At 40.5% G+C, this 24330-nt stretch overlaps 2 protein-coding genes across 2 annotated transcripts; one reads left to right on the top strand and one right to left on the bottom strand.

Annotated features, from left to right (window-relative positions):
* Positions 1 to 3545: 3545 nt before the first annotated feature.
* sdf2 (stromal cell-derived factor 2) lies at positions 3546 to 7407 on the bottom strand. Its single transcript, XM_053331643.1, has 3 exons — positions 7198 to 7407; positions 5866 to 6062; positions 3546 to 4921 (listed from the first exon to the last, which is right to left on the bottom strand). Exons 1-3 carry the CDS (start codon positions 7379 to 7381, stop codon positions 4622 to 4624), a joined length of 681 nt encoding a protein of 226 aa, XP_053187618.1. The 5' UTR covers positions 7382 to 7407; the 3' UTR covers positions 3546 to 4621.
* A 367-nt stretch (positions 7408 to 7774) lies between these two features.
* On the top strand, positions 7775 to 24265 carry supt6h (SPT6 homolog, histone chaperone and transcription elongation factor). Its single transcript, XM_053331764.1, has 37 exons — positions 7775 to 7863; positions 9139 to 9249; positions 9336 to 9503; positions 10247 to 10320; positions 10464 to 10644; positions 10782 to 10863; positions 11144 to 11399; positions 11966 to 12067; positions 12165 to 12278; positions 12394 to 12483; positions 12658 to 12800; positions 12972 to 13117; positions 13253 to 13360; positions 13537 to 13817; positions 13928 to 14082; positions 14486 to 14681; positions 14781 to 14920; positions 15074 to 15191; positions 15291 to 15367; positions 15478 to 15613; positions 15748 to 15885; positions 16269 to 16436; positions 16544 to 16671; positions 16821 to 17028; positions 17370 to 17517; positions 17780 to 17922; positions 18026 to 18166; positions 18391 to 18586; positions 19118 to 19263; positions 19506 to 19598; positions 19732 to 19845; positions 20027 to 20151; positions 20606 to 20718; positions 20822 to 20899; positions 21007 to 21191; positions 21467 to 21726; positions 22324 to 24265. The coding sequence occupies exons 2-37, from the start codon at positions 9150 to 9152 to the stop codon at positions 22514 to 22516; spliced, it is 5244 nt and encodes a 1747-aa protein (XP_053187739.1). The 5' UTR covers positions 7775 to 7863; positions 9139 to 9149; the 3' UTR covers positions 22517 to 24265.
* The last annotated feature ends 65 nt before the right edge of the window (positions 24266 to 24330 follow it).

Below are 24330 nucleotides of genomic sequence, written 5' to 3' on the forward strand. Positions count from 1 at the left end.
CATATTTACCCCAGATAAGTCGCTCTGAATGTGAACTGAGTGAATGTCATGCACAGCATTTAAAAGCATTGTATAATCCCTCTCATTTCATACAGTTATGAATAAGCATCACACTTTTTGTGCAACGTCTACATCCTCGGCTCAGTCCGCTAATCTTGGGGCACATGAAATCTTTATGTGTATCTACAAGGAACATTAATCAGTACTCAGTGAGCACTTGAGAATCACGACTGCCCCACTATGTCTGCTCTTTAGTGTTAGTACTGATTGATTGCTGGATCACATAGTATTTATGTGGGTGTGTATGAGACAGTATTGCTCAGGCTGTGTGTGAGGTGTAAAATGAATGAAGGTCAAAAACAGGAGACAACTATGGTTTTGGTTAAGATAGGATCAGGCTGATATTTTTAGTTATGTTTTGGGGGAAAACGCATCACTTCAGCATCTTATTGTAATACTGCCCAACTGTGGAAAATATAGACCACACAAAAGCATGCCAGTATATACACTGCCATAACAAACATTACTCCAGTTTCCCACTGATTTCACTGTATATATAGCATTACTTACTGTAGCTTGTGTGATGTATAATTCCTCTTAACAGCAGAATGTATAAAGGGTAGAAACTAGTGAGCTATATCAGGGATCTACAGTAGAGCTGTGACACGCTGGTGGTACAGCTGTTCTCTTGGAAAAGGTTGCATCCTAGTGGTTTAAATGAGAACTGCAACTAAACGCTTGAACAGCCACGTTTACAAGGTGTTCAGAGGTGAAGAACAACCAAGCTTTGCTGTGTGTTGTGTCTATTGCACGAGGGCAGTTTGGTCTGTACTGGTGAACATTTTAATGGTGCAGCAACCCAAACTGTGTTGCTGCCCGCACCAGTGTACAGTACAACTGAGCAGGATTGGATGAGGAAGCTGCAAGTGTTGCAGTACCCAGGGCCAGGGTTGTTTCTGGAGTCATAGCTATGTTTTATGATTCAAACATGTTAGCACTACACTTTTATAAAGCTCACTGGAGTGAAAAAAGTCTAAGAACAACCTTGTAGGAGTTTACAGTCATGCTCCTCTTTTATAATGGAGCTGCTCAAGGTTGAACATCCTATGGTGACATAGAATATATCTGAAGATTAAAATGGTTGTTTTTTTAATGTGGTTGTAGGGCTGGGTGATAATGAGATGTCATTGTTTATCTAATGTAATAATCGTGTTGATATGTTAATTTCTTGTTATTTTTAACACTGTTGCCCTAATAAATGATTCCAATCAAAATTTCATTCAAACTAATATTATCTGAGATTAAGTTTTTGTTTTTAGCACATTTAAAGAGCTTTTTCTGGTTTAATGCATCAGAAAAGAACCAATTTCATTGCAGTCAACAGTGTTATTATTTTACTCATTAATATCATAAAGATATTTAATTCATATATTTCAATCAAATTGCCCAGCCTTATGTACCGTAGACGCAATCTTTGTAATAGACTTGTGTCTGTTCATTAGTATTGATTGCAACACTACACGCTATAATGGCAACAGTGAACTCCTAAATTGCACGGTGCTCCCATAGGCCATTATAGGATCAGAGACTGATTTGTTCCCATTAATGCTTTGGAGCAATTATTTGTTCCCAAGTCTCTGGCCAGGGAGGATGAAAACATGATTTCAATCAAACCAACCGTGTAAGTTTATATGATGCCCAAGTTAGGCAAAATATGAAGAAGGCAAGAGGGGAGAGGGCTTTCTTTTCAAATAAAGAAAATAGCTTTGTAAGATCAAGTATCACAGCAAAAATGTATTATACTGTAAATCAGTGTGCATGTTGTTGTTTAGATTTTCATGTCTTTGAAAGGCAGGGAAATCAATTTAATCTTTCTTTGTGGTGGCACAGCCTTGGTTTACATGTAGGTATGTATGTACTACCGTCACTTATTTGAATTTCCAATTTATACTGTAATAGCCATTTTTTCTAGTTTCTACCAGCTATTAATCAAATCAGAGTGCAGGAGAGGGCATTTTCATAAATATGCAAATACAAGGTCGCATCATCATCATCTCTGTTTCATCTCATCTAAGGTAGAGTCTGTAGGCTTCACTGTGGATGGTTAAAATTGACATTGAATACAATATATTGTGTGTTTTAGTCACATCAGGTTTTTATGGTACATTCTCACTGCCTCATTGTCATGTATAAACTGCTGTATAATGTATGCTACACTTATCCTTGTAAGTCAGTTCATGTCTTTTGATTTTCTCAGCACATTGGCATTTGACTAATGGACCATGTTTTCACCTTTGTCTATTAGCATATTGGTCCTTTTGAAACCAGCATAGACCACTTTATCTTAACAACTCTAATAATTGTGCCACTCAGACATCCTTGCATGGTGATGTAAGGGGAACTCGTTTGAAAGACCTTTTATCAACACTTTTGAAGTTTACATGGTTATACTGTACATCTCTGACAGGAAAGAATCAGTTCATGATTTTCATGTTTTTGAAGGTTGCTTTTGAGATTTGTTTTTACCAAAACATGTTTTTACCTTGTAGATTGTATAGAGATAAAAACTAAACACAGATATGTAATACAACCTTGGCATGCTGCTTAGAAAAGGAGAAAGAAAACAGCAATAGTTACCAACTGAATGGATATTTAAAAATGCAAATAGCAAATTTAATCTGTTTAATCTAAAAAAAAATATATCCATATATGTTTATGCAATAAAACCTTGTTTTGATAGAAATATAAGACACGTGTGTTTACTTGTGAAAGATATTTGTGTTTCGGGATTCTTAAAGTATTCAGATATTTTGGGGTACAAAAAAACATAAAATAGTGACAAAACAATGTCACCTGTTACAGATAAAGTAAAAAAAGTATCTGAAGAATGGTGGAGCACTTTTTAACAAGGGACCCAATTTACATATAACATTCAGCTCATACTAAGCGGGGTGAGTCACTGACTGTTACTAATTGTAATATAAAACAGGGTTGTTGCTTTGCTTGTTATCATCGTTTCAGTGTCATTTTAAATACCAGCTCTAAAAATAGCACGACAACATGCAGTGTTTCCACAGAGCGCCCTTCACTGCATTTCCCCATGCAGGTACCAGAGTGCAGAGAGAGGAAGCTGTGAGACAGAAGAGCAGGCTCTTCAAACCCAGAAAACCTACTGCTCTGATATTATCTTCACACAACACATGCAGGTCACAGCAGTACAGACAGACAGACAGAAGCAAACACAAAAGCTAACCTCTCAACAATGAAATCTGCATAACACTGTATTTACCTTGCTGCAATAAGTAATGGCAAAAGTCCAAGTTTGGAATTTACAACCCACTTAACTGCATGATCAATTAAAAGGGGCACATGTAAAAAGAAATGGTCCATTTTCTGTTATTTGGCTGTCATTTAGCTTTTATCTCATAGTGCATGTCATTAAGTTACAAGTGCAGTAATCAGTAATCAGAAGAGTCAAAAATATGAATCGATCATAGTGGCCAAATGCAAAAATTGAAAATCAAATAAAGAAATCACACTGTTGCTGGTATGCATAAAAATCTATTTAATATGAGGTATTTATTGCAGTTTTGTTGCTCATATGAACCTCTTAGATTCGACATATGCATGCACAGACAGCATGAATGAAAAACACATGGAAACTGATCAAACAATGACAACAAGAATCCAGTTTAATTATGTAAATTCGAATAAGGCTTGTGGATTTCTGCTTAGTCATGGTTGTAAAAGAACCATGTTTGCTAAAAAAAGGTGTGTATTTGGAATAAACAGATCATCCACAGACAAAACTGATTATTCTCATGTCAGTCCATGTAGGAATAATTTATAACAATACTGAAGCTGACAAAGAAAAAAAAGAGAAGAAAATAACACTGCTCATACACTGTTCGAGTATGATATGGCTTAAAAATACTGTAAAAACACAATAAAATTCTTGTTTCCAAAAGTTTAAAAGGCTCCACAATGTAAACACCTACTACGTCTTAAAACAGGATAAAGGCACACGTGTAACAATGTGTTTTCCACTGAGTCCAATAAAACACAAAACTCACTTGCCGACTTAAATGTGATTTTTTGTACTGATCTACAAAAACTGTGCTGCCTTCTGTATTGTAGTGTGACTGCTGACAGCAGTAATTCAGCAATAAATAACAGCTGAGAGGAGCACTTCCTCCTTGATGTAAAGTGTCACAAACTGTAATAAAGATGAGTCTTTATACAGTAAAAGAACATGTATAGACTTTACTTCTTCTTGTACCTGTTAAGGCACACTACAGTACTGTTCAAATAGTGTTGCTCCTGGAACTTCGAGGATGCAATAATGTATTCAAATTAATGTCCACAGATGTTTTGTCTGTTGATGTTAATTTTGAAACACAATGAATGTCAGATGTTGATATTGATCAATAAGATTAAGTCACTGTACTCTGATCCATGATAGACTTTGGCACAGTCTCAGCTTCATGAAAGTCAAAGCTTTATGAAAAAAAAATGAGAGAAGAGAAGTGGGAGGAAGAGACAGATTTAGACAACGGTTGGGAAACAGAGGTAGACAGGGAGGAAAATGGGAAGAGACAGAAGCAGAGAAGAAAAGTGAAGCTCAGAACTCTGTGTGTGAGTGACTGTAGTCTCGGCTGCCTGCCGGGCTCTCACTGGGCTTCATGAAGATGCCCTCCATGGCCTTCCACAGGCTGTGCTGGCTGGGGCTCTGCATGGCATGTACTTCTCTCTGACCGTGGATTGGTCGTCCGTACTGCTCCCCTGTCACAGCCAGTAGTGCTTCAGTGGCCTTGTGACGAAAGTGGACAGCCTCTTCGCGCTTCCATACGGAGCCCCCGCACTGAACTGTCCACTCATCCAGGTGGTCTCCTTCCCCTTCTTCACCGAATGCGCTCACCTCCTGTTGACAAGTGGGAAAAAGATTAGAAGACAAGAAACAGAGGAGAGGAGGACCAACAATCCACAACCCAAAGACAGTTAGTTTACTGTCATAGAAGAAATGGAAAATATTCTCTTTGGCTCCTTGAGTGGAAGATGGAGGCCAGACAGACCACAATGCATATTACATTATTGATTATTATTACCACTCTCTATGGTGGTCTGTGCTATTTCATATTAGCATGGTGAAAAATTGTTATATGGTAAATATTTTAGAAACTCCTAATAGTAATGTTTTTCCTGGCTAAACCAAATCTTTCAAGAAATTTCAACACTGTTGAAGCAACAATCCCATAAATCGAAATGTTCCATAAAGCAGACCCTTGATTTGCAACATTGTCCACTATGATCTAATACACCCTGATTTTACAAGAATATCTACCTTTAAACAGTATGGAAGAATGTCGGATAGAGAAATTTCTCATGGTACACAACATCCAACCCTGTTATACTTTGGACAAACATTATATTCACTTCCCCGGGATTGGAGAGGTTTTTGATGATCTGAGACTGATTTCCAGAGAGTTTGGTATGTTTGCTGAAGTGTAAATGCTGCTGTCAGCTTATGTCCACCTCAGGTCCACCTCAAAATGCAGGTCAGGGTTTCACTTCCAGTATACTCCAGTGCTGTTCCTCTGGAAACTGCACTAAAAGCACCTCTTGGTATTTTACGTCTGTGGCTTAAAACTAATAATAGTATGAAATGTAATTTCTTGCAGTTGCTGTAACTTGGCAGAGCAGGAGTGAATTATCAGACGTATCACAAACATTCTCATAATCGGCTTATTTGAATTAGGCTGGAAATGTCAAAATCGTCGTTTAAACCCTAACATCCTTTTCCAAATCTCTGCAGAGAGCTGTGAGGATAGTCCCTCTTATAACACCAAACCTCTACTCTTTCCTCACCTGATTAGAGGAGAGCGGGGATGTAAAGTAGTGACTGTGCAGGTTACGGCCTGTGTTGACATGAGTGAGGCGGATCGTCTGCCCACACTTGACTGGGGTTCCTCTATGGCAAAAGGTGTCACTTGACCCACGAATGCTCCAGTAGCTGTTACTGTCTTCCACTGCAGTCACTCCTGTTACAGACTGCTGCCCGCTGCCTGTGACACACACACACACACACACACACACACACACACACACAGTGAACAGAGAACTATTACAGAGATACTCAAAGTACACAACAAAACTAGGTGTTTGACTACATACAGTAGTCTATTTAAGTTAATGAAGAAAGCAGCCAGTCCTCTTGTTTTGATCATGGTTTGAGGATGTGAAAATCTCACATAATAATTATAACAACAAAGTCAATGAGTATCTAAGTATCTCTAAGACCACCTTTGTAAGGATGTGGGAGGGGGATTCATGCCTTCAATACTACAGCCAATGTGGTTGCTTGCCTAGATTTAATACCAACATATTTCTTTAGGGGCTGTGGTGGCAGGGATAGGAATAAATTACCTTTGCATAAAAAATATGAACCACAATGAAACACAATAAAAAAGTTCAAACATTGCTTGCAGTACATTTATAATTACAAACATGTCAGCATAGTTATTGCTGTTGGAGGGATTTTATTGATGGTGATTTAGTTAACTTTAAAACTATAATTGAAATCACTGCTGAGCATTACATTGTTATAACATGACATTTTGTAGTTGTGTGTGGTTCAATGTTGGAGTGAATTGGATAGTCTTTATTCAACACGGTATACAGTAGGCTATGCAACACAACTACTACACATCATAAAAATTAATAAAAAAGACATAAATACATATATTAAACACCTCTTATGTCCCTTTAATCATAAAGTCAACTAAATAAGGAATGGTTAGTGAAACATTTACTGGAAGTTAACCCTTAACTTTACCCTACTCTATTTTTCCATCAAGGCTTCAATCTTCTTTGTTATCTATACTGATTAAACAAAAAAGGATATCATTTTGGACGGAAAACCAATGATTTTTATGCAATGTTTTGTATATTTTCTATCACTAAATTTGTAAATATCACAAATCATTATGAAATTGTACACACAATGGAGTCAACATGAATTACATGTCAAACTGACACCAACTCTGTGCACAAAGGTTCACAGAAATCGGTCATTTCCAGTTTCCCATCGTCCAACACAATTCTAATTACAGATGACTGAAGCCACATGAAGTTAGTGAATAACATAATTTAACTGTTTATTACTGTAAATAATCTCTTAATGACAAAAAACCAACTCACCGGACCCGTAGCGTACGTCGTGCGAGTGTAGTCTCACATTGTGCTTAATATTTAACAGTTTTATGACTGACCCGCATGTCACAAAACTCAGCTCCGTACCGACTGACAGCCCAAATAGACAGGATAACAATAATAAAATGATTGGTACAAAACCTAGCAGAACAGCGCAGTTTAAGTGACCCATTCCTCCTGAAAAACCCAAGCTGCCTCTTTCAGATTTGTATTATTTTTCGCTACGTCATTAAAGCGGTACAGTACGCCAACGTGAGGCTACACAGACAGCGCCCCCCAGCGGCCAGGGGTGGTCACTGCAGGGATCCGGCTATGTATTGGTTTATTCTGAGCTGTAGTCGGCGTCAATGTGACTTTTTTCGATTTTATATGATAATATGACAGCATATCTACTAAAAACAACCATTTTCTATGTTTTGAAGTCTTATGTATATGTTGAAGCTGATGTAAACCAGCAGGGGGTGTTACCGTGCTCTGAAGAGAAAGGTGGAAGTTCCTCTCACCGCATCCCGGAATTGTCATCACGCCGCTCATTCTCGGCCATTTTTTTCTTACAAGTACAACAGCTCTCCCCCGACACACAAAACACACACCACACAACCCCATTATCACTGTAAATATATAGATACGGGCTACACCACCGCTGTGAGACGTGTAAGTCCAATTTCACACGGTCCTTTTGCGAGCTTATCGTCGCGCTGCTTAAAAACTGGCGAAGACAGTTAGCTGTTGTTGTGGTTGCTAGCTAATGCTAAGCTAACGCGATGTGAGACGCCAAAGCCTTGATTAAGATAGCGTTAGACTGCGAAGTTGGCTAATTTGAGGCCTCGTTGTATGTCTGTGCATTAAGTTCGTTTATTATTGCATTGTCTGCTATCGTGTTGTTAGTTACACTATTGTTTAAAAGGGGCAACGTGAAATTTGAGTACCAGCTAACCTGCTAGGTGAAATGTTGCAGTCAAGCTAACTTGAGCCTAGCTGGTGGTTGATAATGGCTAACGTTAGTTACTGTATTTTTTTTAATATAACATCGTGGTTTGTCGCTCACCAGCTAATGTTACATTAAAGGAGTAATATGGATATGCTGTGTTAGCGTTAGATTGGGAGCAAGCAGTGTGTTTAGTCTGTCATCTGTGTGTGTGTGTGTGTGTGTGTGCGCATTGCGACATCTTTAGGTGTCCTGCTAGGTTATTGTATTTTATTTTTGTAATTTACTGACATATAATACTATAGAAGCGTGTAAACGCATCACCAGCTCGAATTAAGATGTGAACACTCGTTGTTGATTATTATGTAACAGATTTAATATTTCTTGTCATGAGCAATAAGCTAAAACACTGAATAATGATGTGGTCATGCCAAGAAGCTTTTATTTGTAATGTGTTCACCAGGTAAAATATCACTGTTATGATCGAGTTGTTAAAGAAAAAAGTCATATTGAGCAAATATTACCCATGATAGGTGACAGATAATATTCAGCCTTATTTTAATATCTAGAGGACAACGTGTACAAAGATATCAAACGAATCTGGTTGACTACTGTTCCAATATGCACAAAATAATGCTGAAGACATCCAGAATATTTCAATTTGATGGAAAGGAGCAGCCATAAAAAAGTCTTGGGTTTAAAGATGTCACACATTGTCAACATAGAGCATCAAGGAAGAGCTGGAGCAAGTTGATGAAGAATATATATGTAATACTGTCAGTTTGAGATAAAACAATTATTCCTTGAAGCTTCTCAAAGGAGAAATGAAAGGAAACTGGATGTTAAGGGGTGTATGGACAGTTACGGCATAGTGTTATAAAATATATCATGAGTCATTGTGTGTGTTTAGCTTTTATATTTGTGATTTTGCATTTAAGTAGAATATAGTGTGTGGCTGATGTTTAGAAAGTTGTCTAACAACATTGTGCACTTCTTTTCAGGAACTGCGGTCATGTCAGACTTCATAGAGAGCGAGGCTGAGGAGTCAGAGGAAGAGTTTGAAGAGAAAGACCTAAAGCCCAAGAAAACCCAGAGGTTTATGGAGGATGATGGTAAGACCTGAATCGTTTGGTTCTGTGTATGTGTGTTAGAGGTGTGGCGGTGTGATAGTGTGGACTCATCTGTAATTTCTGAACAGATGAAGAGGAAGAAGAGAACACGGAGGATCAGGATGAGCAAGGAAATTTACGTGGACTGATTGATGATGGAGATGAGGAGGCAGAGGAAGAGGAAGACCAAGAAAAAAATCGAAGTGGAGGTGGCAGTGACTCTGAAGAGGAAGTTAGGCATCGACGTAAAAAGCGCAGTAAGTTCATCGGATGTTTTTAAAGAGTTGCAACCATTATACAGTGTCTTGTTGCAGGTTGGACTGAATGTAAAGGTTGTGCTAGCCTGGAATCTTTCTATGTCGGTTGCTGTTTTAGTCAAATCATATTTCGGTCACATTATTCTCTGAGCTCCCATCAGCCACAGCATGGCTCTCAATAACAAAAACAACACCAACACTGTTATTTGTCTTTGTGAGTGGTCTATCATTGCAATTAAACTGTAAATTATATTCACGCTTTGGTGCTGAAAAAGCTAAAAACAGCACATTTACAGTTGGTTGTGAAGTGTCCATTCTGTATTACTGAATATTATCTGGGTTTGTTGAGTTGTTAAGTCCAGTCTTTATTTACAGTGTTAGTGCTGTTAGTGCTTATTTTTTGAAGTACGAACTTCAAAAAATAATATATTAATGTAGGTAAGGTAAGGTAAGGTAAGCACTGATTTGTACATTTGTTGGTATCTACTGGTGTGATGTATAATCATATAATAATAAATTCATATTTTTTGCTTTGCCCAACATATCTTTGCCATCTAAAAATATGGGCTTAGAGTCATTGTGGTGTTGAGGTGTGATACAGATAGACTGATGCTGTAAGTCAACACTGATGCTGAAGGGGAAAAAACACCTGATGATGTTACTTTGCTTTTGAAAGCATTTTTTAATGTAGGCTGTTAAGCCTAGAAGTTGTGTCCTCCAGCTGACACTTATCTTCTTTGCAGATTATGACGACTACCTGGATGATGATGATCTTGACCTTATTGAGGAAAATTTGGGTGTTAAAGTGAAACGAAGGGTAAGAATCGTTTTTCATCACTATTTTCTCTGTAGGTAAGTTTCTCACATTAAGCTCAACCTCCAATCTTTCCAGTTAATTTTTGTAGTCTTGGAAAAAGTCTAAGCTAGCGATGCTGATTCTGCACCTTTTGTCTTTTACAGAAGAAGAAATATGACCGTGTGAAAACACTGGACGACGATGAAGAAGATGATGATGAGAAGGACTTAATTGCAGATGAAATCTTCCATGCTGATGGAGAGGGCGAGCTGGAGGACGGTGAGACTGCCGATGAACCTCTTCCGCAACAAGATGATGACGAGGAAGGAGAGGATGAGGAGTCAGGTATGGCAGGAATGAAGGATTTTTTTAGATCTGTGTTTGAATATCTAAAAAGCAGGTCAATAAAATATTGATAATGGAAATTAGTTTGATGTGGTATACAAAAGATGAATTTTATAATTTGTACTTTTGTTCTACAGATATAGACGATTTTATTGTGGATGATGATGGCCAACCCATCACCAAAAAGAGGGGCAAGAAATTCTCAGGATACACAGATGCGTGAGTGTCCTGGTTTACACTAAATCTTTTTGTGCTTTATAATTTAAAAAATAATATTTTGCAGGGTAAGAAACTTTTTTTTCTTGTTTTCACTGCCATTTTCCTTACTGCCTTTAATGTTCTAGCAAGAATCAAGTACCACCCACATCTTTCAATTTAAAAATACTGATACATTAAGAAAACAAAGAGATGATAAACAAAAAACGGCAAGCTACATTAAGACATGAATTAAGAAAAATACATAATTGTTGCTACCTCTCATCACTTGATCCTCCCACAGAGCCCTCCAGGAGGCCCAGGAGATTTTTGGTGGCGACTTCGACTTTGCTGACTTTGACGCAGATGCCTACGACCAGGGTGAGGAGGAGGAAGAGGACCAGGATGAAGAGGGCTGGGACAGACCCAAGAAACAGACCAAGAGGAGGCAAGGGAGGAAGAGCATCTTTGAGATCTACGAGCCCAGTGAGCTGGAAAGTAGTCACATGACTGACCAAGACAATGAGATCCGCTCCACAGACATGCCCGAGAGGTTCCAGGTGTGTGTTTGTTAATCTGTTCCAGTGTTTTTGATGCTTGCACTGTTGTTACATTCTTATATGGGACATATATGTTTATAATGACTGCTTTTACTTTGCCGATGTTCTCTGTATTTATGAATCAGCAGTTAAATCGATGGTTCGGCGTAATTTCGACCTAGCGTCATATGCACCATGACGTCTGACGTCCACTCTCTCAGCCCTTTTTTTTTAATTTCGTCGCAAATTGAGGGAGTTAGAGCTAGTAAAGGCGCTAGTGGGATACACCAGTCTATCTTGTGAACTACCCCACTAATGATGCCTGGATTGTTGTCAAACTTCTGCAGTAGTACAAATAGGGTATTTACTCATAAGTTGATGCATTGGAAAGTTTGTAAGTACACCAGGAGTTTATTAAAATAACACTTACCTGATGGCTTTTACTCTGCTGCTACTGCTGCTAAAGCTGTAAACATCGGCGAAATCTTGCACGATCACTGAAATACCGTGTGGTCGTGTGAGATCCCTCACAGAGCACCTTCTTCACGTTCGTCTTTCTGAATGTCGTTCTGTTCTCCCTCTTTTAGTTAAGGTCCATCCCTGTTAAACCTGCTGAAGATGATGAGTTGGAAGAGGAAGCCGAGTGGATCTTCAGACATGGTTTCTCCACCCTAACTATCTCCATGCAGGTACGGCCTTTGCCATTTACACTCAGAAAAAGAGAATGCACAATGAACTTTCTTGGATTTTTAGTCAGATCTCACATTTTTTCTTTGACCTAAACAGGAGAGCACAGATTATCTTGACAGAGGGACCACCACAAACTTCAGCAGGAAAGGCCCCAGCACAATTGCCAAGATCAAAGAGGCTCTCAACTTCATGAGGAATCAACAGTTTGAGGTATAGTGAGTTCATGTGATGTGCATCAACTGTTCCCTTCATTCAGGGTTAACCCTCTCAGGATGCAAACTGTGCTGTTGTAAATAAACCATTTTATCTATTTTTTTTTCTCCAGGTTCCATTCATAGCTTTTTACAGGAAAGAATATGTGGAGCCAGAGCTAAACATCAATGACCTGTGGAAGGTGTGGCAGTGGGATGAAAAGGTACAGTTGGTGTATTTCTAATCCTATAGTTATCACTTGTTGAATACATTTTGTAAACATTTAAATGAATTCTTCAGCATTATTTGAAATAAGTAAGAATAATTCTGTCTTTAACCTCACATCTGTATGCTAGTTCTGGTTTTGTGACTTACATTTTCAATCTTCACCTACCAGTGGACTCAACTGAAGACCCGCAAGCAGAACCTGACCCGTCTGTTCCAGAAGATGCAGTCCTTCCAATTTGAGCAGATCTCTGCAGACCCTGACAAACCTTTAGCTGACGGCATCCGTCCTCTGGACACCGCTGACATGGAAAGGTATGTCGTTGTAACACTGGAGGGCTGAGACTGAAATAATTACAGATCATCTCTTGCGTAGTGTGTTTGGTTGTGACTGCAGGAAATAAACATACAATAAACCGTGCTATACACCTGTCCTTGCTACTTGTTTTCTGTCCTATTCAAACCCATTTTCTCTTTTTCTGTAAGACTGAAAGATGTGCAGACGCTTGAAGAGCTGGGTGATGTGTACAACCACTTTCTGCTCTACTATGGCCGAGACATTCCCAAGATGCAGAATGCCGCTAAGGCCGGCAAGAAGAGGCTCAAGAAGATCAAAGAAGAGACAGAGGATGGTAAGATGGAAGTTGCTCAATGGGCTAGTTTTGTAAATGATGATGGATGGATACTCCACAATTGTTGTGTAGCAAGTGCTTGCCCGGTTTTAATGATTAACAACAAGACTAATTTTGATGGGCTCCCTCCTAAAGGTGATGAGGAGGAATTGGAGGTGGAAGAAGAAGAGGAACAGAAAGGACCTGACCTGAAGCTGGCGTCTCGAAGGGATATGTACAGCATCTGTCAGAGCGTGGGACTTGGTTAGTCTTTGGTTTTTATCCAGCACACCATAATACCAGTGTTTCAGTGCCACTGGTGTGTGTATATATATATTTATTCCATGAACAGAATAACACCAAGGGTAGATGGAAACCAGCCCTGTCCAGTTACCTTACTCTGTACTTTAACTTGTTTGTCTGTTTGTTACTTGCTGCAGATGGCCTGGCTAAAAAGTTTGGGTTGACTCCAGAGCAGTTTGGAGAAAATCTGAGAGACAGTTACCAGCGTCACGAGACAGAGCAGTTCCCCGCTGAGCCTGTAGAGCTGGCCAAAGATTATGTCTGCAGTCAGTTCAGCACTCCTGAGGCTGTGCTGGAAGGGACCAGGTACATGGTGGCCATGCAGATTGCTCGAGAACCTCTGGTCAGACACGTTCTCCGACAGACCTTTCAGGAGAGGGCCAAGATCAACATCAAGCCTACGAAGAAAGGCAAAAAGGTATTTAAACATTTCATCGCAACAAAAAAAAAAAAGACATTTAATCCTAAGCAAAAAAGTTTCCTTAACACTATCCTAAACCTGCTCTGCTATTTGTTTACTTCTTGTAGGAAATAGACGAGGCTCACTTTGCCTACTCCTTCAAGTATCTGAAGAACAAGGCTGTAAAAGAGCTGAACGGGGATCAGTTCTTGAAGATGTGCCTGGCAGAGGACGAGGGACTGCTTACCATTGACATCTGTATAGACCTTATCGGGGTCAAAGGGTAAGTATTTAATGAAACTCCATTGTCCAGACATTTGTGACAGACATAGGACTTGGTACCAGATGAGGAAAATCATAAATATGCAAATATTCCCAGGTTGTTTAATTTCTGTTTTGGTGTTCATGCACTTTCCTTGGCCTGATCATGTACAGGATCTGATGTAACTAAGTGTTGTGCCATTTTTATCTGTATAGAAACCTAGTTTGGATGTTGCAGGAAAGGAGGGTTGGCAAGTAGGATAGGTCCCCTGAGTTTAATTCCTTTAAATTTTAAGATGCAGCTTATGTTTTTATCTGCATCCTTGTCAGCAAAACACAGAGCTTTTGAATTATGACTCTGGTAATACTGAGGCATTCCTCTCTGACTCTGCGTCTCTCTGTGCCTTCCCTCTGCTTCTCCTCAGGTTCGCTGGGGACCAGACATACTTTGATGAGATCAAACAGTTTTACTACAGGGACGAGTTCAGTCACCAGGTGCAGGAGTGGAACAGGCAGCGAACCTTAGCTATAGAGCGATCTCTCACTCAGTTCCTATACCCTCAGATGGCCAAGGAGCTCAAGAGCAAACTGGTCGCTGAGGCCAAGGAGAGCATTGTCAGGGTAATTTGTCTGAAAATTGTTAAACTATGTATACTTGTATGTTTTTTAACCTTAGAAATCATTATGAACTCTCTGTTGTACTCCATTTTCTTCTTGTAGTCCTGCTGTCGCCGGTTGTATAACTGGCTTAAGGTGGCTCCTTATAGGCCAGATCAGCAGGTTGAGGAAGACGATGATCTGATGGATGAGAGTCAGGGCAAAGGCATTCGGGTGCTTGGTGTTGCCTATGCACCCAGCAGGTTTGTGCCCACAGTATTTGTATTTTATCTCAGATATATCAGTCGCTCTTCTGTGTAGGAGATATACTGTTGTAATGTTTGTGGCCAAGAAGATGTTTGACGACACACTTATATAACAACATAGCTTCTTACGTACAAACTGTGCTCTGACAGAGATACTCCAGTTTTCTGTGCTCTGATCAATGGAGAAGGGGAGGTGGTGGACTTCCTGCGTCTGCCCTACTTCATGAAAAGGAGGAATGCGTTCAGGGAGGATGAGAGAGAGAAGAAGGTACAAACAGAAAAAAACAATTACTTATATGCAGTTAACGGCTGTTTTTCTGTTATAGAAGAACGTGATCCTTGACTCATTTGTGTGTGTCATCCTCAGAACCAGGACATTGAAAATCTAAAGAAGTTTCTGTCCAGCAAGAAACCTCATGTGGTAGCTGTTGCTGGGGAGACCAGGTAAATAATTGATTCCTTTCTATGCTGAAAGCTTCATGTATACATTTGGAACAGTTGTAGTGGAGTTGAGGTGTAAACTCTCTCTGTAATTATTGCCCATGTGTGTGAAGAGATGCCCAAATGATCATGGAGGACTTCAAGAGGACTATCAGCGAGCTTGAGCAAGAGTCCGCTCTGCCAGCTGTGGGAGTGGAACTTGTTGACAATGAATTGGCCACACTGTACATGAACAGCAAGAAGTCTGAGGTAACTAGTTAATGCCTCACCTTACTATCCATACCACATCAGTGGTTTCATCGTTGGACTGTGGCAGAGCAAAATATTTTTCATTCCTCACACTGCTCATTTTTCTCCATATCATCTGCTGTCTGTTTGTGAAGGTTGATTATAGGGATTACCCTCCATTGCTGCGACAGGCTGTGTCGATAGCTAGGAAGATCCAGGATCCCTTGATAGAGTACGCTCAGGTCTGCAGCACTGACGATGACATTCTCTGCCTCAAACTGCACCCACTGCAGGTGAGAGATGGAAGAAAATGGTGGATATTTGTATTTTCTATGACATGACGTAAACATTTTTTTTAATTATTTTTGTTTAATGATACAATTAGAAATGTTGGCAGATGTGATTTTTGGCAGTTGTTTGTTGTGTCACAATTCTGACCAGTTCCTACCATTTTATGTCTACCACTCAACAATCTGTTCAGTCTGGTCTGATAGATAATGTATCAACTAATCAGTGAACATTGAGATGATGATAATGGGAATTCCAGCATCTCATCTCTTTGAACAATAACTGCTATTAAAACTGAACTTTGTAGATATCAAGTGAAACATGACTAATACAGCTCAGCCTTGTGAAACCATCTGTGTATTTTTTTCCTCTCTGTTCTCTTTCTCAGGAACATGTGGTGAAGGAGGATCTTCTCTGTGCTCTCTACTGTGAATTCATCAATCGAGTCAATGAGGTTGGAGTGGATGTGAACAAGGCCATCGCCCATCCTCACACTCAGAGCCTGGTCCAGTATGTTTGCGGTTTGGGACCAAGGAAGGGCTCCCACCTGCTCAAGGTTCATTTTGTTTTGCATTTGTGCTGCAGACATAAAGTGTTCACATCTGTGATTATCGTGTCTGATCTGATGATCTCATAACCTTCGTGGTATATTTATTTGTGCAGATTCTAAAGCAGAACAACACTCGTCTGGAAAACAGAACCCAGCTGGTCACAATGTGTCACATGGGGCCCAAGGTTTTTATCAACTGTGCTGGTTTCATCAAGATCGACACTGCATCGCTTGGAGACAGGTCCGTAGAGACCAGGATCTTGTGCTGTCCTTTCTCTGCATGCATGATCATGTCACATTGTTCTCCTAAAGTCTGATCCACCATTTAGCACTTTGCAAGGGTCATTTTGAATCAGCATTGTTATTTCTTCTCTTAAACTCTCCACACAGTACTGACTCCTACATTGAGGTTCTGGATGGGTCTCGTGTCCACCCTGAGACTTATGAGTGGGCCCGCAAGATGGCTGTCGACGCCCTTGAGTATGATGAGTCGGCAGAAGACGCCAACCCAGCTGGAGCTCTGGAGGAGATCTTGGAAAATCCGGAGCGTCTCAAAGATCTGGACCTGGATGCCTTCGCTGAAGAGCTCGAGAGACAGGTTAGTGTGTGTGTGTGTGTGTGTGTGTGTGTGTGTGTCTTTGACTGTAGAAATGTACAAAACATTCTGCAGCCAAAGTAACAGTCTGGGAAAAAAATATGTATGTTGCTCTGGATCTTGATCAGTCAGACTAAGAGAATTGTTGAGATGTCACTTTGCAAGGTGCTGATGAATTTTAATGATTTGGCAGCAGAATACTGTGTACATCTTTTTCTTTTTCTTCTCTAATTTTTGACTCCTGACAAAATGAAGCCATAAGAAACATAAGCCATCTTTTACATCCTCTCACCTCTCCAAGCGTTGTCATAATTTTTGTTTTCTTTTTGGTTTTATCCCTGCAGGGTTATGGCAACAAGGGAATTACTCTGTATGATATTCGTGCAGAGTTGAGCTGCAGATATAAAGACCTCAGAGTTCCCTACAGAGTCCCAAACACTGAGGAGGTATTCAACATGCTCACCAAGGAGACTCCAGAGACCTTTTATATTGGTAAGACACACTGCACTGAGGCACACCCATTTATCTCTTGAATTAAACTTAATCAAACATCAATAATTCATATTGAATTCCTAACTCTCAGTACTCAGCCTAAGCAGTTGGCACTTAAGTAATAACACATGACCTTTTAAAATGGACTGATGCTCTTGACGTACCACTAATTGAATAGAAATTAAGCTCTATAGTCTGACTTAGTTTTAGACTGGTTGATGTTTTTAATACCTTCTTCTGCATTCCTACTGTGCACTTCCAGGTAAGCTGATCACCAGCGTAGTAACTGGTATTGCTCACCGGCGGCCTCAGGGAGAGAGCTACGACCAGGCCATCCGTAACGACTCCACGGGTCTGTGGCAGTGTCCCTTCTGTCAGCAGGACAACTTCCCAGAACTCAGCGAGGTACCAGAGACACTTGACTTTGTTTCTTTGTACACCTGGACATTGGAAAACAGCTGACAGTCTGATATCAAAATGTTTTCTTGTTTTGGGTCCATTGTGATAGGTGTGGAACCACTTTGACAGCGGTTCCTGTCCAGGTCAGGCTATTGGAGTGCGGTCCAGATTAGATAACGGCGTCCAGGGATTCATTCCCACCAAGTTTCTCAGTGACAAAGTGGTCAAACACCCTGAGGAGAGGGTGAAGGTGGGACATGGTTATTCTTGTCATCCTTGGATGTGCTTTGCTGTCACTTTTCAGTTTTTTTTCTTCTTTCGTTTTTTAATCTCACCTTCAAAAATTTAGGACCAATAGCATTATCCAAACTCGACAGATGTGTGATTGTTGCATTTCTGATCTGCCTGTCTTGTTTCCTTCGATTATGGCATCTGTGTAATACGTATGTGTTCTTCTTGTCTCCGCTCCTTCAGGTGGGCATGACAGTTCACTGCCGCATCATGAAAATCGACATTGAGAAATTCAGTGTGGATCTAACATGCCGCACCTCAGATTTGATGGACAAGGCCAACGAGTGGAAGCTCCCGAAGGACACCTACTATGACTTTGACACAGAGTCCGAAGACCAAAAACACGAGGAGGAGCTTAAGAAGAAACAGCAACGAACACGTTAGTATAATCACAGGATTAAAGCGATGGTTCAGCGTAATTTCGACCTAGCGCCATATGCACCATGAGGTCTATCTAATCAGCGCCTCAGCCGTTTATTTTCATTTGGTCACAAAATACTTGAGTTAGAGCTATCAGCCGAATGGCTTAGTACAGGCGCTAACAGGACCACCAGTGTATCTCGTAAATGACCCCACTAATAAAGCCTGGGTTGTTATCAAACTTCTACAGTAGTCCAAATAGGGTCTTTACTAATAAATCGATGCATTGAAAAGTTTGTAAGTACACCAGGAGTTTATTGAAATAAACACTTACCTGATGGCTTTTACTCTGCTGACGTTAGGTCGAAATTAAGCCAAACCATCGCTTTAAGAGTTCTTTGAATTCAAATTGCTTTTTGGGGATTTTTTCCTTTTTCCGGTTAGGACAGTATCCTAACAGTTTATCCAACAATTCATATTCCTACATCATAGTCCTTACACTATTTGTCTGCTTTTTGCATTCTCTCTCTCTCTCTCTCTCTCTCTCCAGCATACATAAAGCGTGTGATCGCCCACCCCAACTTCCACAATATCAGTTTCAACCAGGCAGAGAAGATGATGGAGGCCCTAGACCAAGGAGACTTGATTATCAGACCCAGCAGCAAGGGAGAGAACCACCTCACCGTCACCTGGAAAGTAAGAAACAGAAAGAAGGGTACAGATGAGCAGTAAAGGGTGAAATAAAAAAATACAACTGAATGGATGGATGGATGCAGAAAAAAGATGCAGGGTAACAAAAGGCAAAGCTTAACAGTAACGGATGACAGGAGATTAAGTACACTCACAATATGAGAGCACTTTAATGTAGATAGTACACTGACTAAACATGGATGTTTGACACAGTGTATTCCAGTCTGATTCTGTATGATGTTTTGTAGGTGGCTGATGGTATCTACCAACACGTGGATGTGAGAGAAGAAGGCAAAGAGAATGCATTCAGCTTAGGGCACACTCTCTGGATCAACAGTGAAGTAAGTTGTTCCCTTCTGCTCTTTGTTTAGAATTGGCTTGTGCATCTTAAACAAACGAAGACAATGTGTTCTGAAGCATCAGTTTTGTGGTGGCTGCTGTTTGTTCTTTAAGACTTTCTTTAATTCTCTGCAGGAGTTTGAAGATCTGGATGAAATCACGGCTCGCTACATTCAGCCAATGGCATCATTTGCCCGAGATCTACTGGGGCATAAGTACTTTCAGGAGTGCCACGGGGGCAGCAAGGAGGTATGTGCTGATTGTCTTTCTTTACATCATCATATTATTTCACAGTATTTAGTCATCTTTTGAATAACATTCTTATAATTATTTTAGCAACCCGTCAGACAACTAATCTCGATCTACTACCTGTTGTTTCCTCTAGTTGCATCTGTCATATCTCTCTTTTGTCTTGTTCTGTCTTTGATAGAAAATGGAGGAGTTATTGGTTAAGACGAAGAGGGAGAAGCCTACTTTTATTCCTTACTTTATTTCGGCATGTAAAGACCTGCCAGGAAAGTTCATACTGGGCTACCAGCCTCGTGGAAAACCACGGTGAGCAGAAATGTTCTTGTTTCCTCTGATTTTTGATTACTCGCTTTAATGATGCCATAGGTGGAAAATATCAAATACACAAATCAGACTGTTTTCAGTGGAAGCAGACTTAAAACTTACATTTTTGATGTTGGTTTTCCACAAGTTTACAGTAAACCACAGAAACAGCAGATGATATGATTCAGTGGTGTAAATACTCACAAATGTCAGTGACATATGGTGATATACAGAGGTCTGTAGCTGCTACAGAAACTCATATTTGTAAATTTAAATCTTTCTGAGTCATATCAGTTGTCATGCCAAATCACTCAACACTTCACCATTCTGGTCCACTCTTCCACACAGCTGCTCCACTACCAATACATTTCTATCAGATGGTTTCTCGTTTGATTGACAGAAAAGTTGACATGCCTCCAGACTGAAAGTCAATTTCCCCTTTTCTCTTATTTAACAGCATTGAATATGTGACCATCACCCCGGATGGCTTCCGTTACCGTTCACAGATATTTCCTACAGTGAATGGTTTATTCCGCTGGTTTAAGGACCATTACCAAGAGCCTGTTCCAGGTATAAGAAGTATAAGTATAAGTGTATTTATGGGTTATAGTGTATCTTACAGCTGCTGAAATATACAGTGAGTGATTTTCTAACATCTTCTCCTCTGTCAAAGGCATCACGCCCAGCAACAGCAGTCGAACAAGGACACCTGCATCCCTGAACGCAACCCCAGCAAATATCAACATTGCAGGTCAGTCCCTATCTCTTCCTTCCACAAGCAAAAATATACACTGTCAGTACAAGTAGAGTTGTTGGACATTTTTTTTTCTATCTCCTAACGTATTATTTCCTCCCCAGACTTGACGCGAGCTGTCAACGCCCTCCCACGCAACATGACCTCTCAGATGTTCAGTGCCATCGCTGCAGTCACAGGCCAGGGCCAGAACCCAAACACCACCCCCGCACAGTGGGGATCCAGTCAGTACGGCTACGGTGGCAGCACAGGAGGAGGAGGAGGAGGAGGGAGCTCCTCTGCTTATCATGTGAGTGCAGTTTTTAAAGTTAAGAATTACTGACTGTGAAAGGAAAGAGGTTGTAGGAAACCTGAAGTTTCTGTTTCTGCATTTTTGCATTTTGCATTATGAAACAATATTGGCATAAGATTAAGGCAAAAATCACATGAGCTCCTGACTCTTACTTTAAGACAGACTTGGAACTTTTCCTTTAAAATTAGCTAATTAGTTTGTTTAGTATTGACATGGATTTTCTCCAGTCCCTTAATGAGCCCAGTTCATTAGCTGTACCTCTTCCTCTGCAGGTGTTTGCCACACCTCAGCAGCCCATTGCCACGCCCATGATGACACCCAGCTACTCCTACACCACTCCGAGCCAGCAGGCCCTGGGCACACCGCAGTACCCTGGCTCCACCCCACAGTCCTCACACTCTCACGCCCACCCACACGGAGGCCACGCATCACACCACAGCCATCACGGCCACAGCAGTCACCACGGCCACTCCTCGGGCACGCCGTCATCCTCCACGTCATCCAGAGGAAGGACACCACAGCAGCAGCCAAAGTAAGTCCAGGCTGAAGTGATTGGACTTAATAAGTGGGCACGAGGTGGAGCTATTGGTGCCATTTTTCAATATGCCATTCACATGCTCAGGGAGTTCCTGTTTACAGGTGTCATTTCACTAAAGACAACAGAACTTTTGAAATGTCATGTTATAATCTTACTATCGTTCCCCCTGTGGGCTGAATTGCATCAAGTGTTACACACTTGTACAATGTGACTAAATTTACAATATTCACAAAATTGGTTGCAATCAAATTGTGTTTAAGAGTTCTGTGTGTTTTGTTTGGGGTAATCTAAATATGGCATGTACCAAGTTTAATGAACATTAAATGAAAAAGGTGCCAAAAGAAGCAAAAAAATGTTTTCACCAAAAATATCCAAAATGACAGAAAAATTGTGTAAATGTACGTGTTCTATATCACATGAGCCTTCAGCTGCATTCATAGTATGTAGTCCACAGATCAACCATTTAAATTCAATGACTATTTCTGCCCACTAGATGGTGCTAAATTTAAAGCTTATGCCATTCAACCTGTCTTCCTTTCATACGCTGTCTCTTTACTAAAACACTTCCCTCTCTGTCCTCCTTCCCCGCAGGCCGAGCAGCAGCAACACCTCTGCAGTGGACTGGGGCAAGATGGCGGAGCAGTGGCTGAAGGAGAAAGAAGCAGAGGGACGGAAGAAAGCCCAGAGGATGACGCCACGACCATCCCCCAGCCCCATGATCGAGAGCACACCCATGTCCATCGCCGGAGACGCCACACCCCTGCTGGATGAAATGGATCGATAGGACATGTAGGGGGGCGTTGACACATCCCCCTCCCTCCCTGCCCAACTCCATCCTTTGTACTGCTTCTTCATCTGGATAACCCACCCAACCCTCCACCGTTTGTCTGTCCCACAGTCCATCCAGCTGACTCCACTCATACGTTCTCTCCGTCTCTTATTATTGTAGTTCCAGTTCATCAGTCTGGTATCATGGCCCATCTCAACTCATGCCTTCCTCTTGTCCTCCTGTCTACACTCTCATCCCGAATGTTTCACCTCCTCACCTCCAGCCAACTCCTCTGGCTGCAAAGTGTTTTGTATAGTCAGACTAACACTGTATATGTCACACAGAAAGTCAGTACAATGAAAAAAACGAAAAACTTGAAATATCTGACAGCAGTTACATATAGGATATGGACCTACACAGACTGTCATACGAGCTGTCCTGCTATCCTTATTTTTGCGATTTGTTTTAGTTTGATCCATGAATGGTTTTGACAGAGGGGCACAGTTACAGTTTGAAGAACCCACTCTTCCTCCTTAAGGGTTGGTGGGTTTTTGCGAACTGTTGCCAAAAGAGCGCCTTGCCAAGCCAATCAGGAAATTGAATTTTGTATGGAATGCGTCAGAATGAATAAAGACTTGTTTTTTTTCCTGTTTCAATCTTAAGCCTCCACTCTGCACATTTTTAACACGCACACACAAACACACGCCGAGTGTGAGGGACAAGACTGATTTGAGAAGCAAAATTAATTCAAGGAGGAAGTTTAATGTCAGCTTGGGTTTCTGTCATACATGACTTACTACTTGTCTGTACCACATGCTGTATTATGATCAGTTGGCTGTATTTTGGCTCCTGTATATAGTCCAATGTATTGTAAACTCTATCTGAAAATAATGAGTGGACGTCATGTCACACAAAGGTAAAAGTGCTTGTTTTTGGTTAATTGGTATAAATTCATGCGAGGCTATGCATAAGAATGTAGTCCACGTTTTAAAGCTGTTGATTTTAGCAACAAAGTTTCCCAGTGGGCTTACCTCGCTGTGTCAAGAGAGCGTTCATGGTAGTTTGTCAGAGGGAAACTTTAGAAGTTTACTTAAACATGACATCCAGTTATCATCGTACACCACTGCTGCATTTCAGTCCCAGATAGTATCACTTTCCACTTGTCCAAGATCCAACAGGATGAACCCCCAAAAAATGCAGTTTACATATCAGGACAGGTGTTCTTCACAAAAATATGTTTATGAAGATTAAGATGTTTCAGTGGATAAGTTTTAATTATTTTAAAAGAAACCATAACACTATAAGCAGACGATACTATCAAACTGACTATCCACTGTGTTTATATTCCTAATTCTGTATAATACTCTCAACTGCACGCAGTTATTTCAGTAGAATGAATTCATTGTTGAAAAGACATCTTTTGTGATCGTCGTACCCCAGTTTAAGGTCACTCTGCATCCCTATTTGACTTATGCATCCTTTCTTTTTTTCTGCTGTGCCACAGTACAAACAAGCAGCGCTGGTATTCAATGATGTGCTTCATTTTGCAGTGTGCAAGAGTATCATGGTCCCATAATATGCATATTGGTATATTTAATAACGATTTTAGAGTAAACTCAATTGGTTTTACGCCTCTTGCCAGATTAATATATCATATCTTTCTCGATGAGGCTGTGATTGGTTGTCGGCAGCAGTTGGTGATCGAGAGAGAAATTATGTCTGGCACTGCTGATGACCTTTTCTACCTGTGATCCCTTTAATAAAAGTGTTCATATTAAACCCTTCTTCAGGCTTGTTCATGCTAATTTGGGAAACAAACATGGACATGT

Source organism: Scomber japonicus, chromosome 13 (assembly GCF_027409825.1).
Source record: "Scomber japonicus isolate fScoJap1 chromosome 13, fScoJap1.pri, whole genome shotgun sequence".
Lineage (NCBI taxonomy): Eukaryota > Metazoa > Chordata > Actinopteri > Scombriformes > Scombridae > Scomber > Scomber japonicus.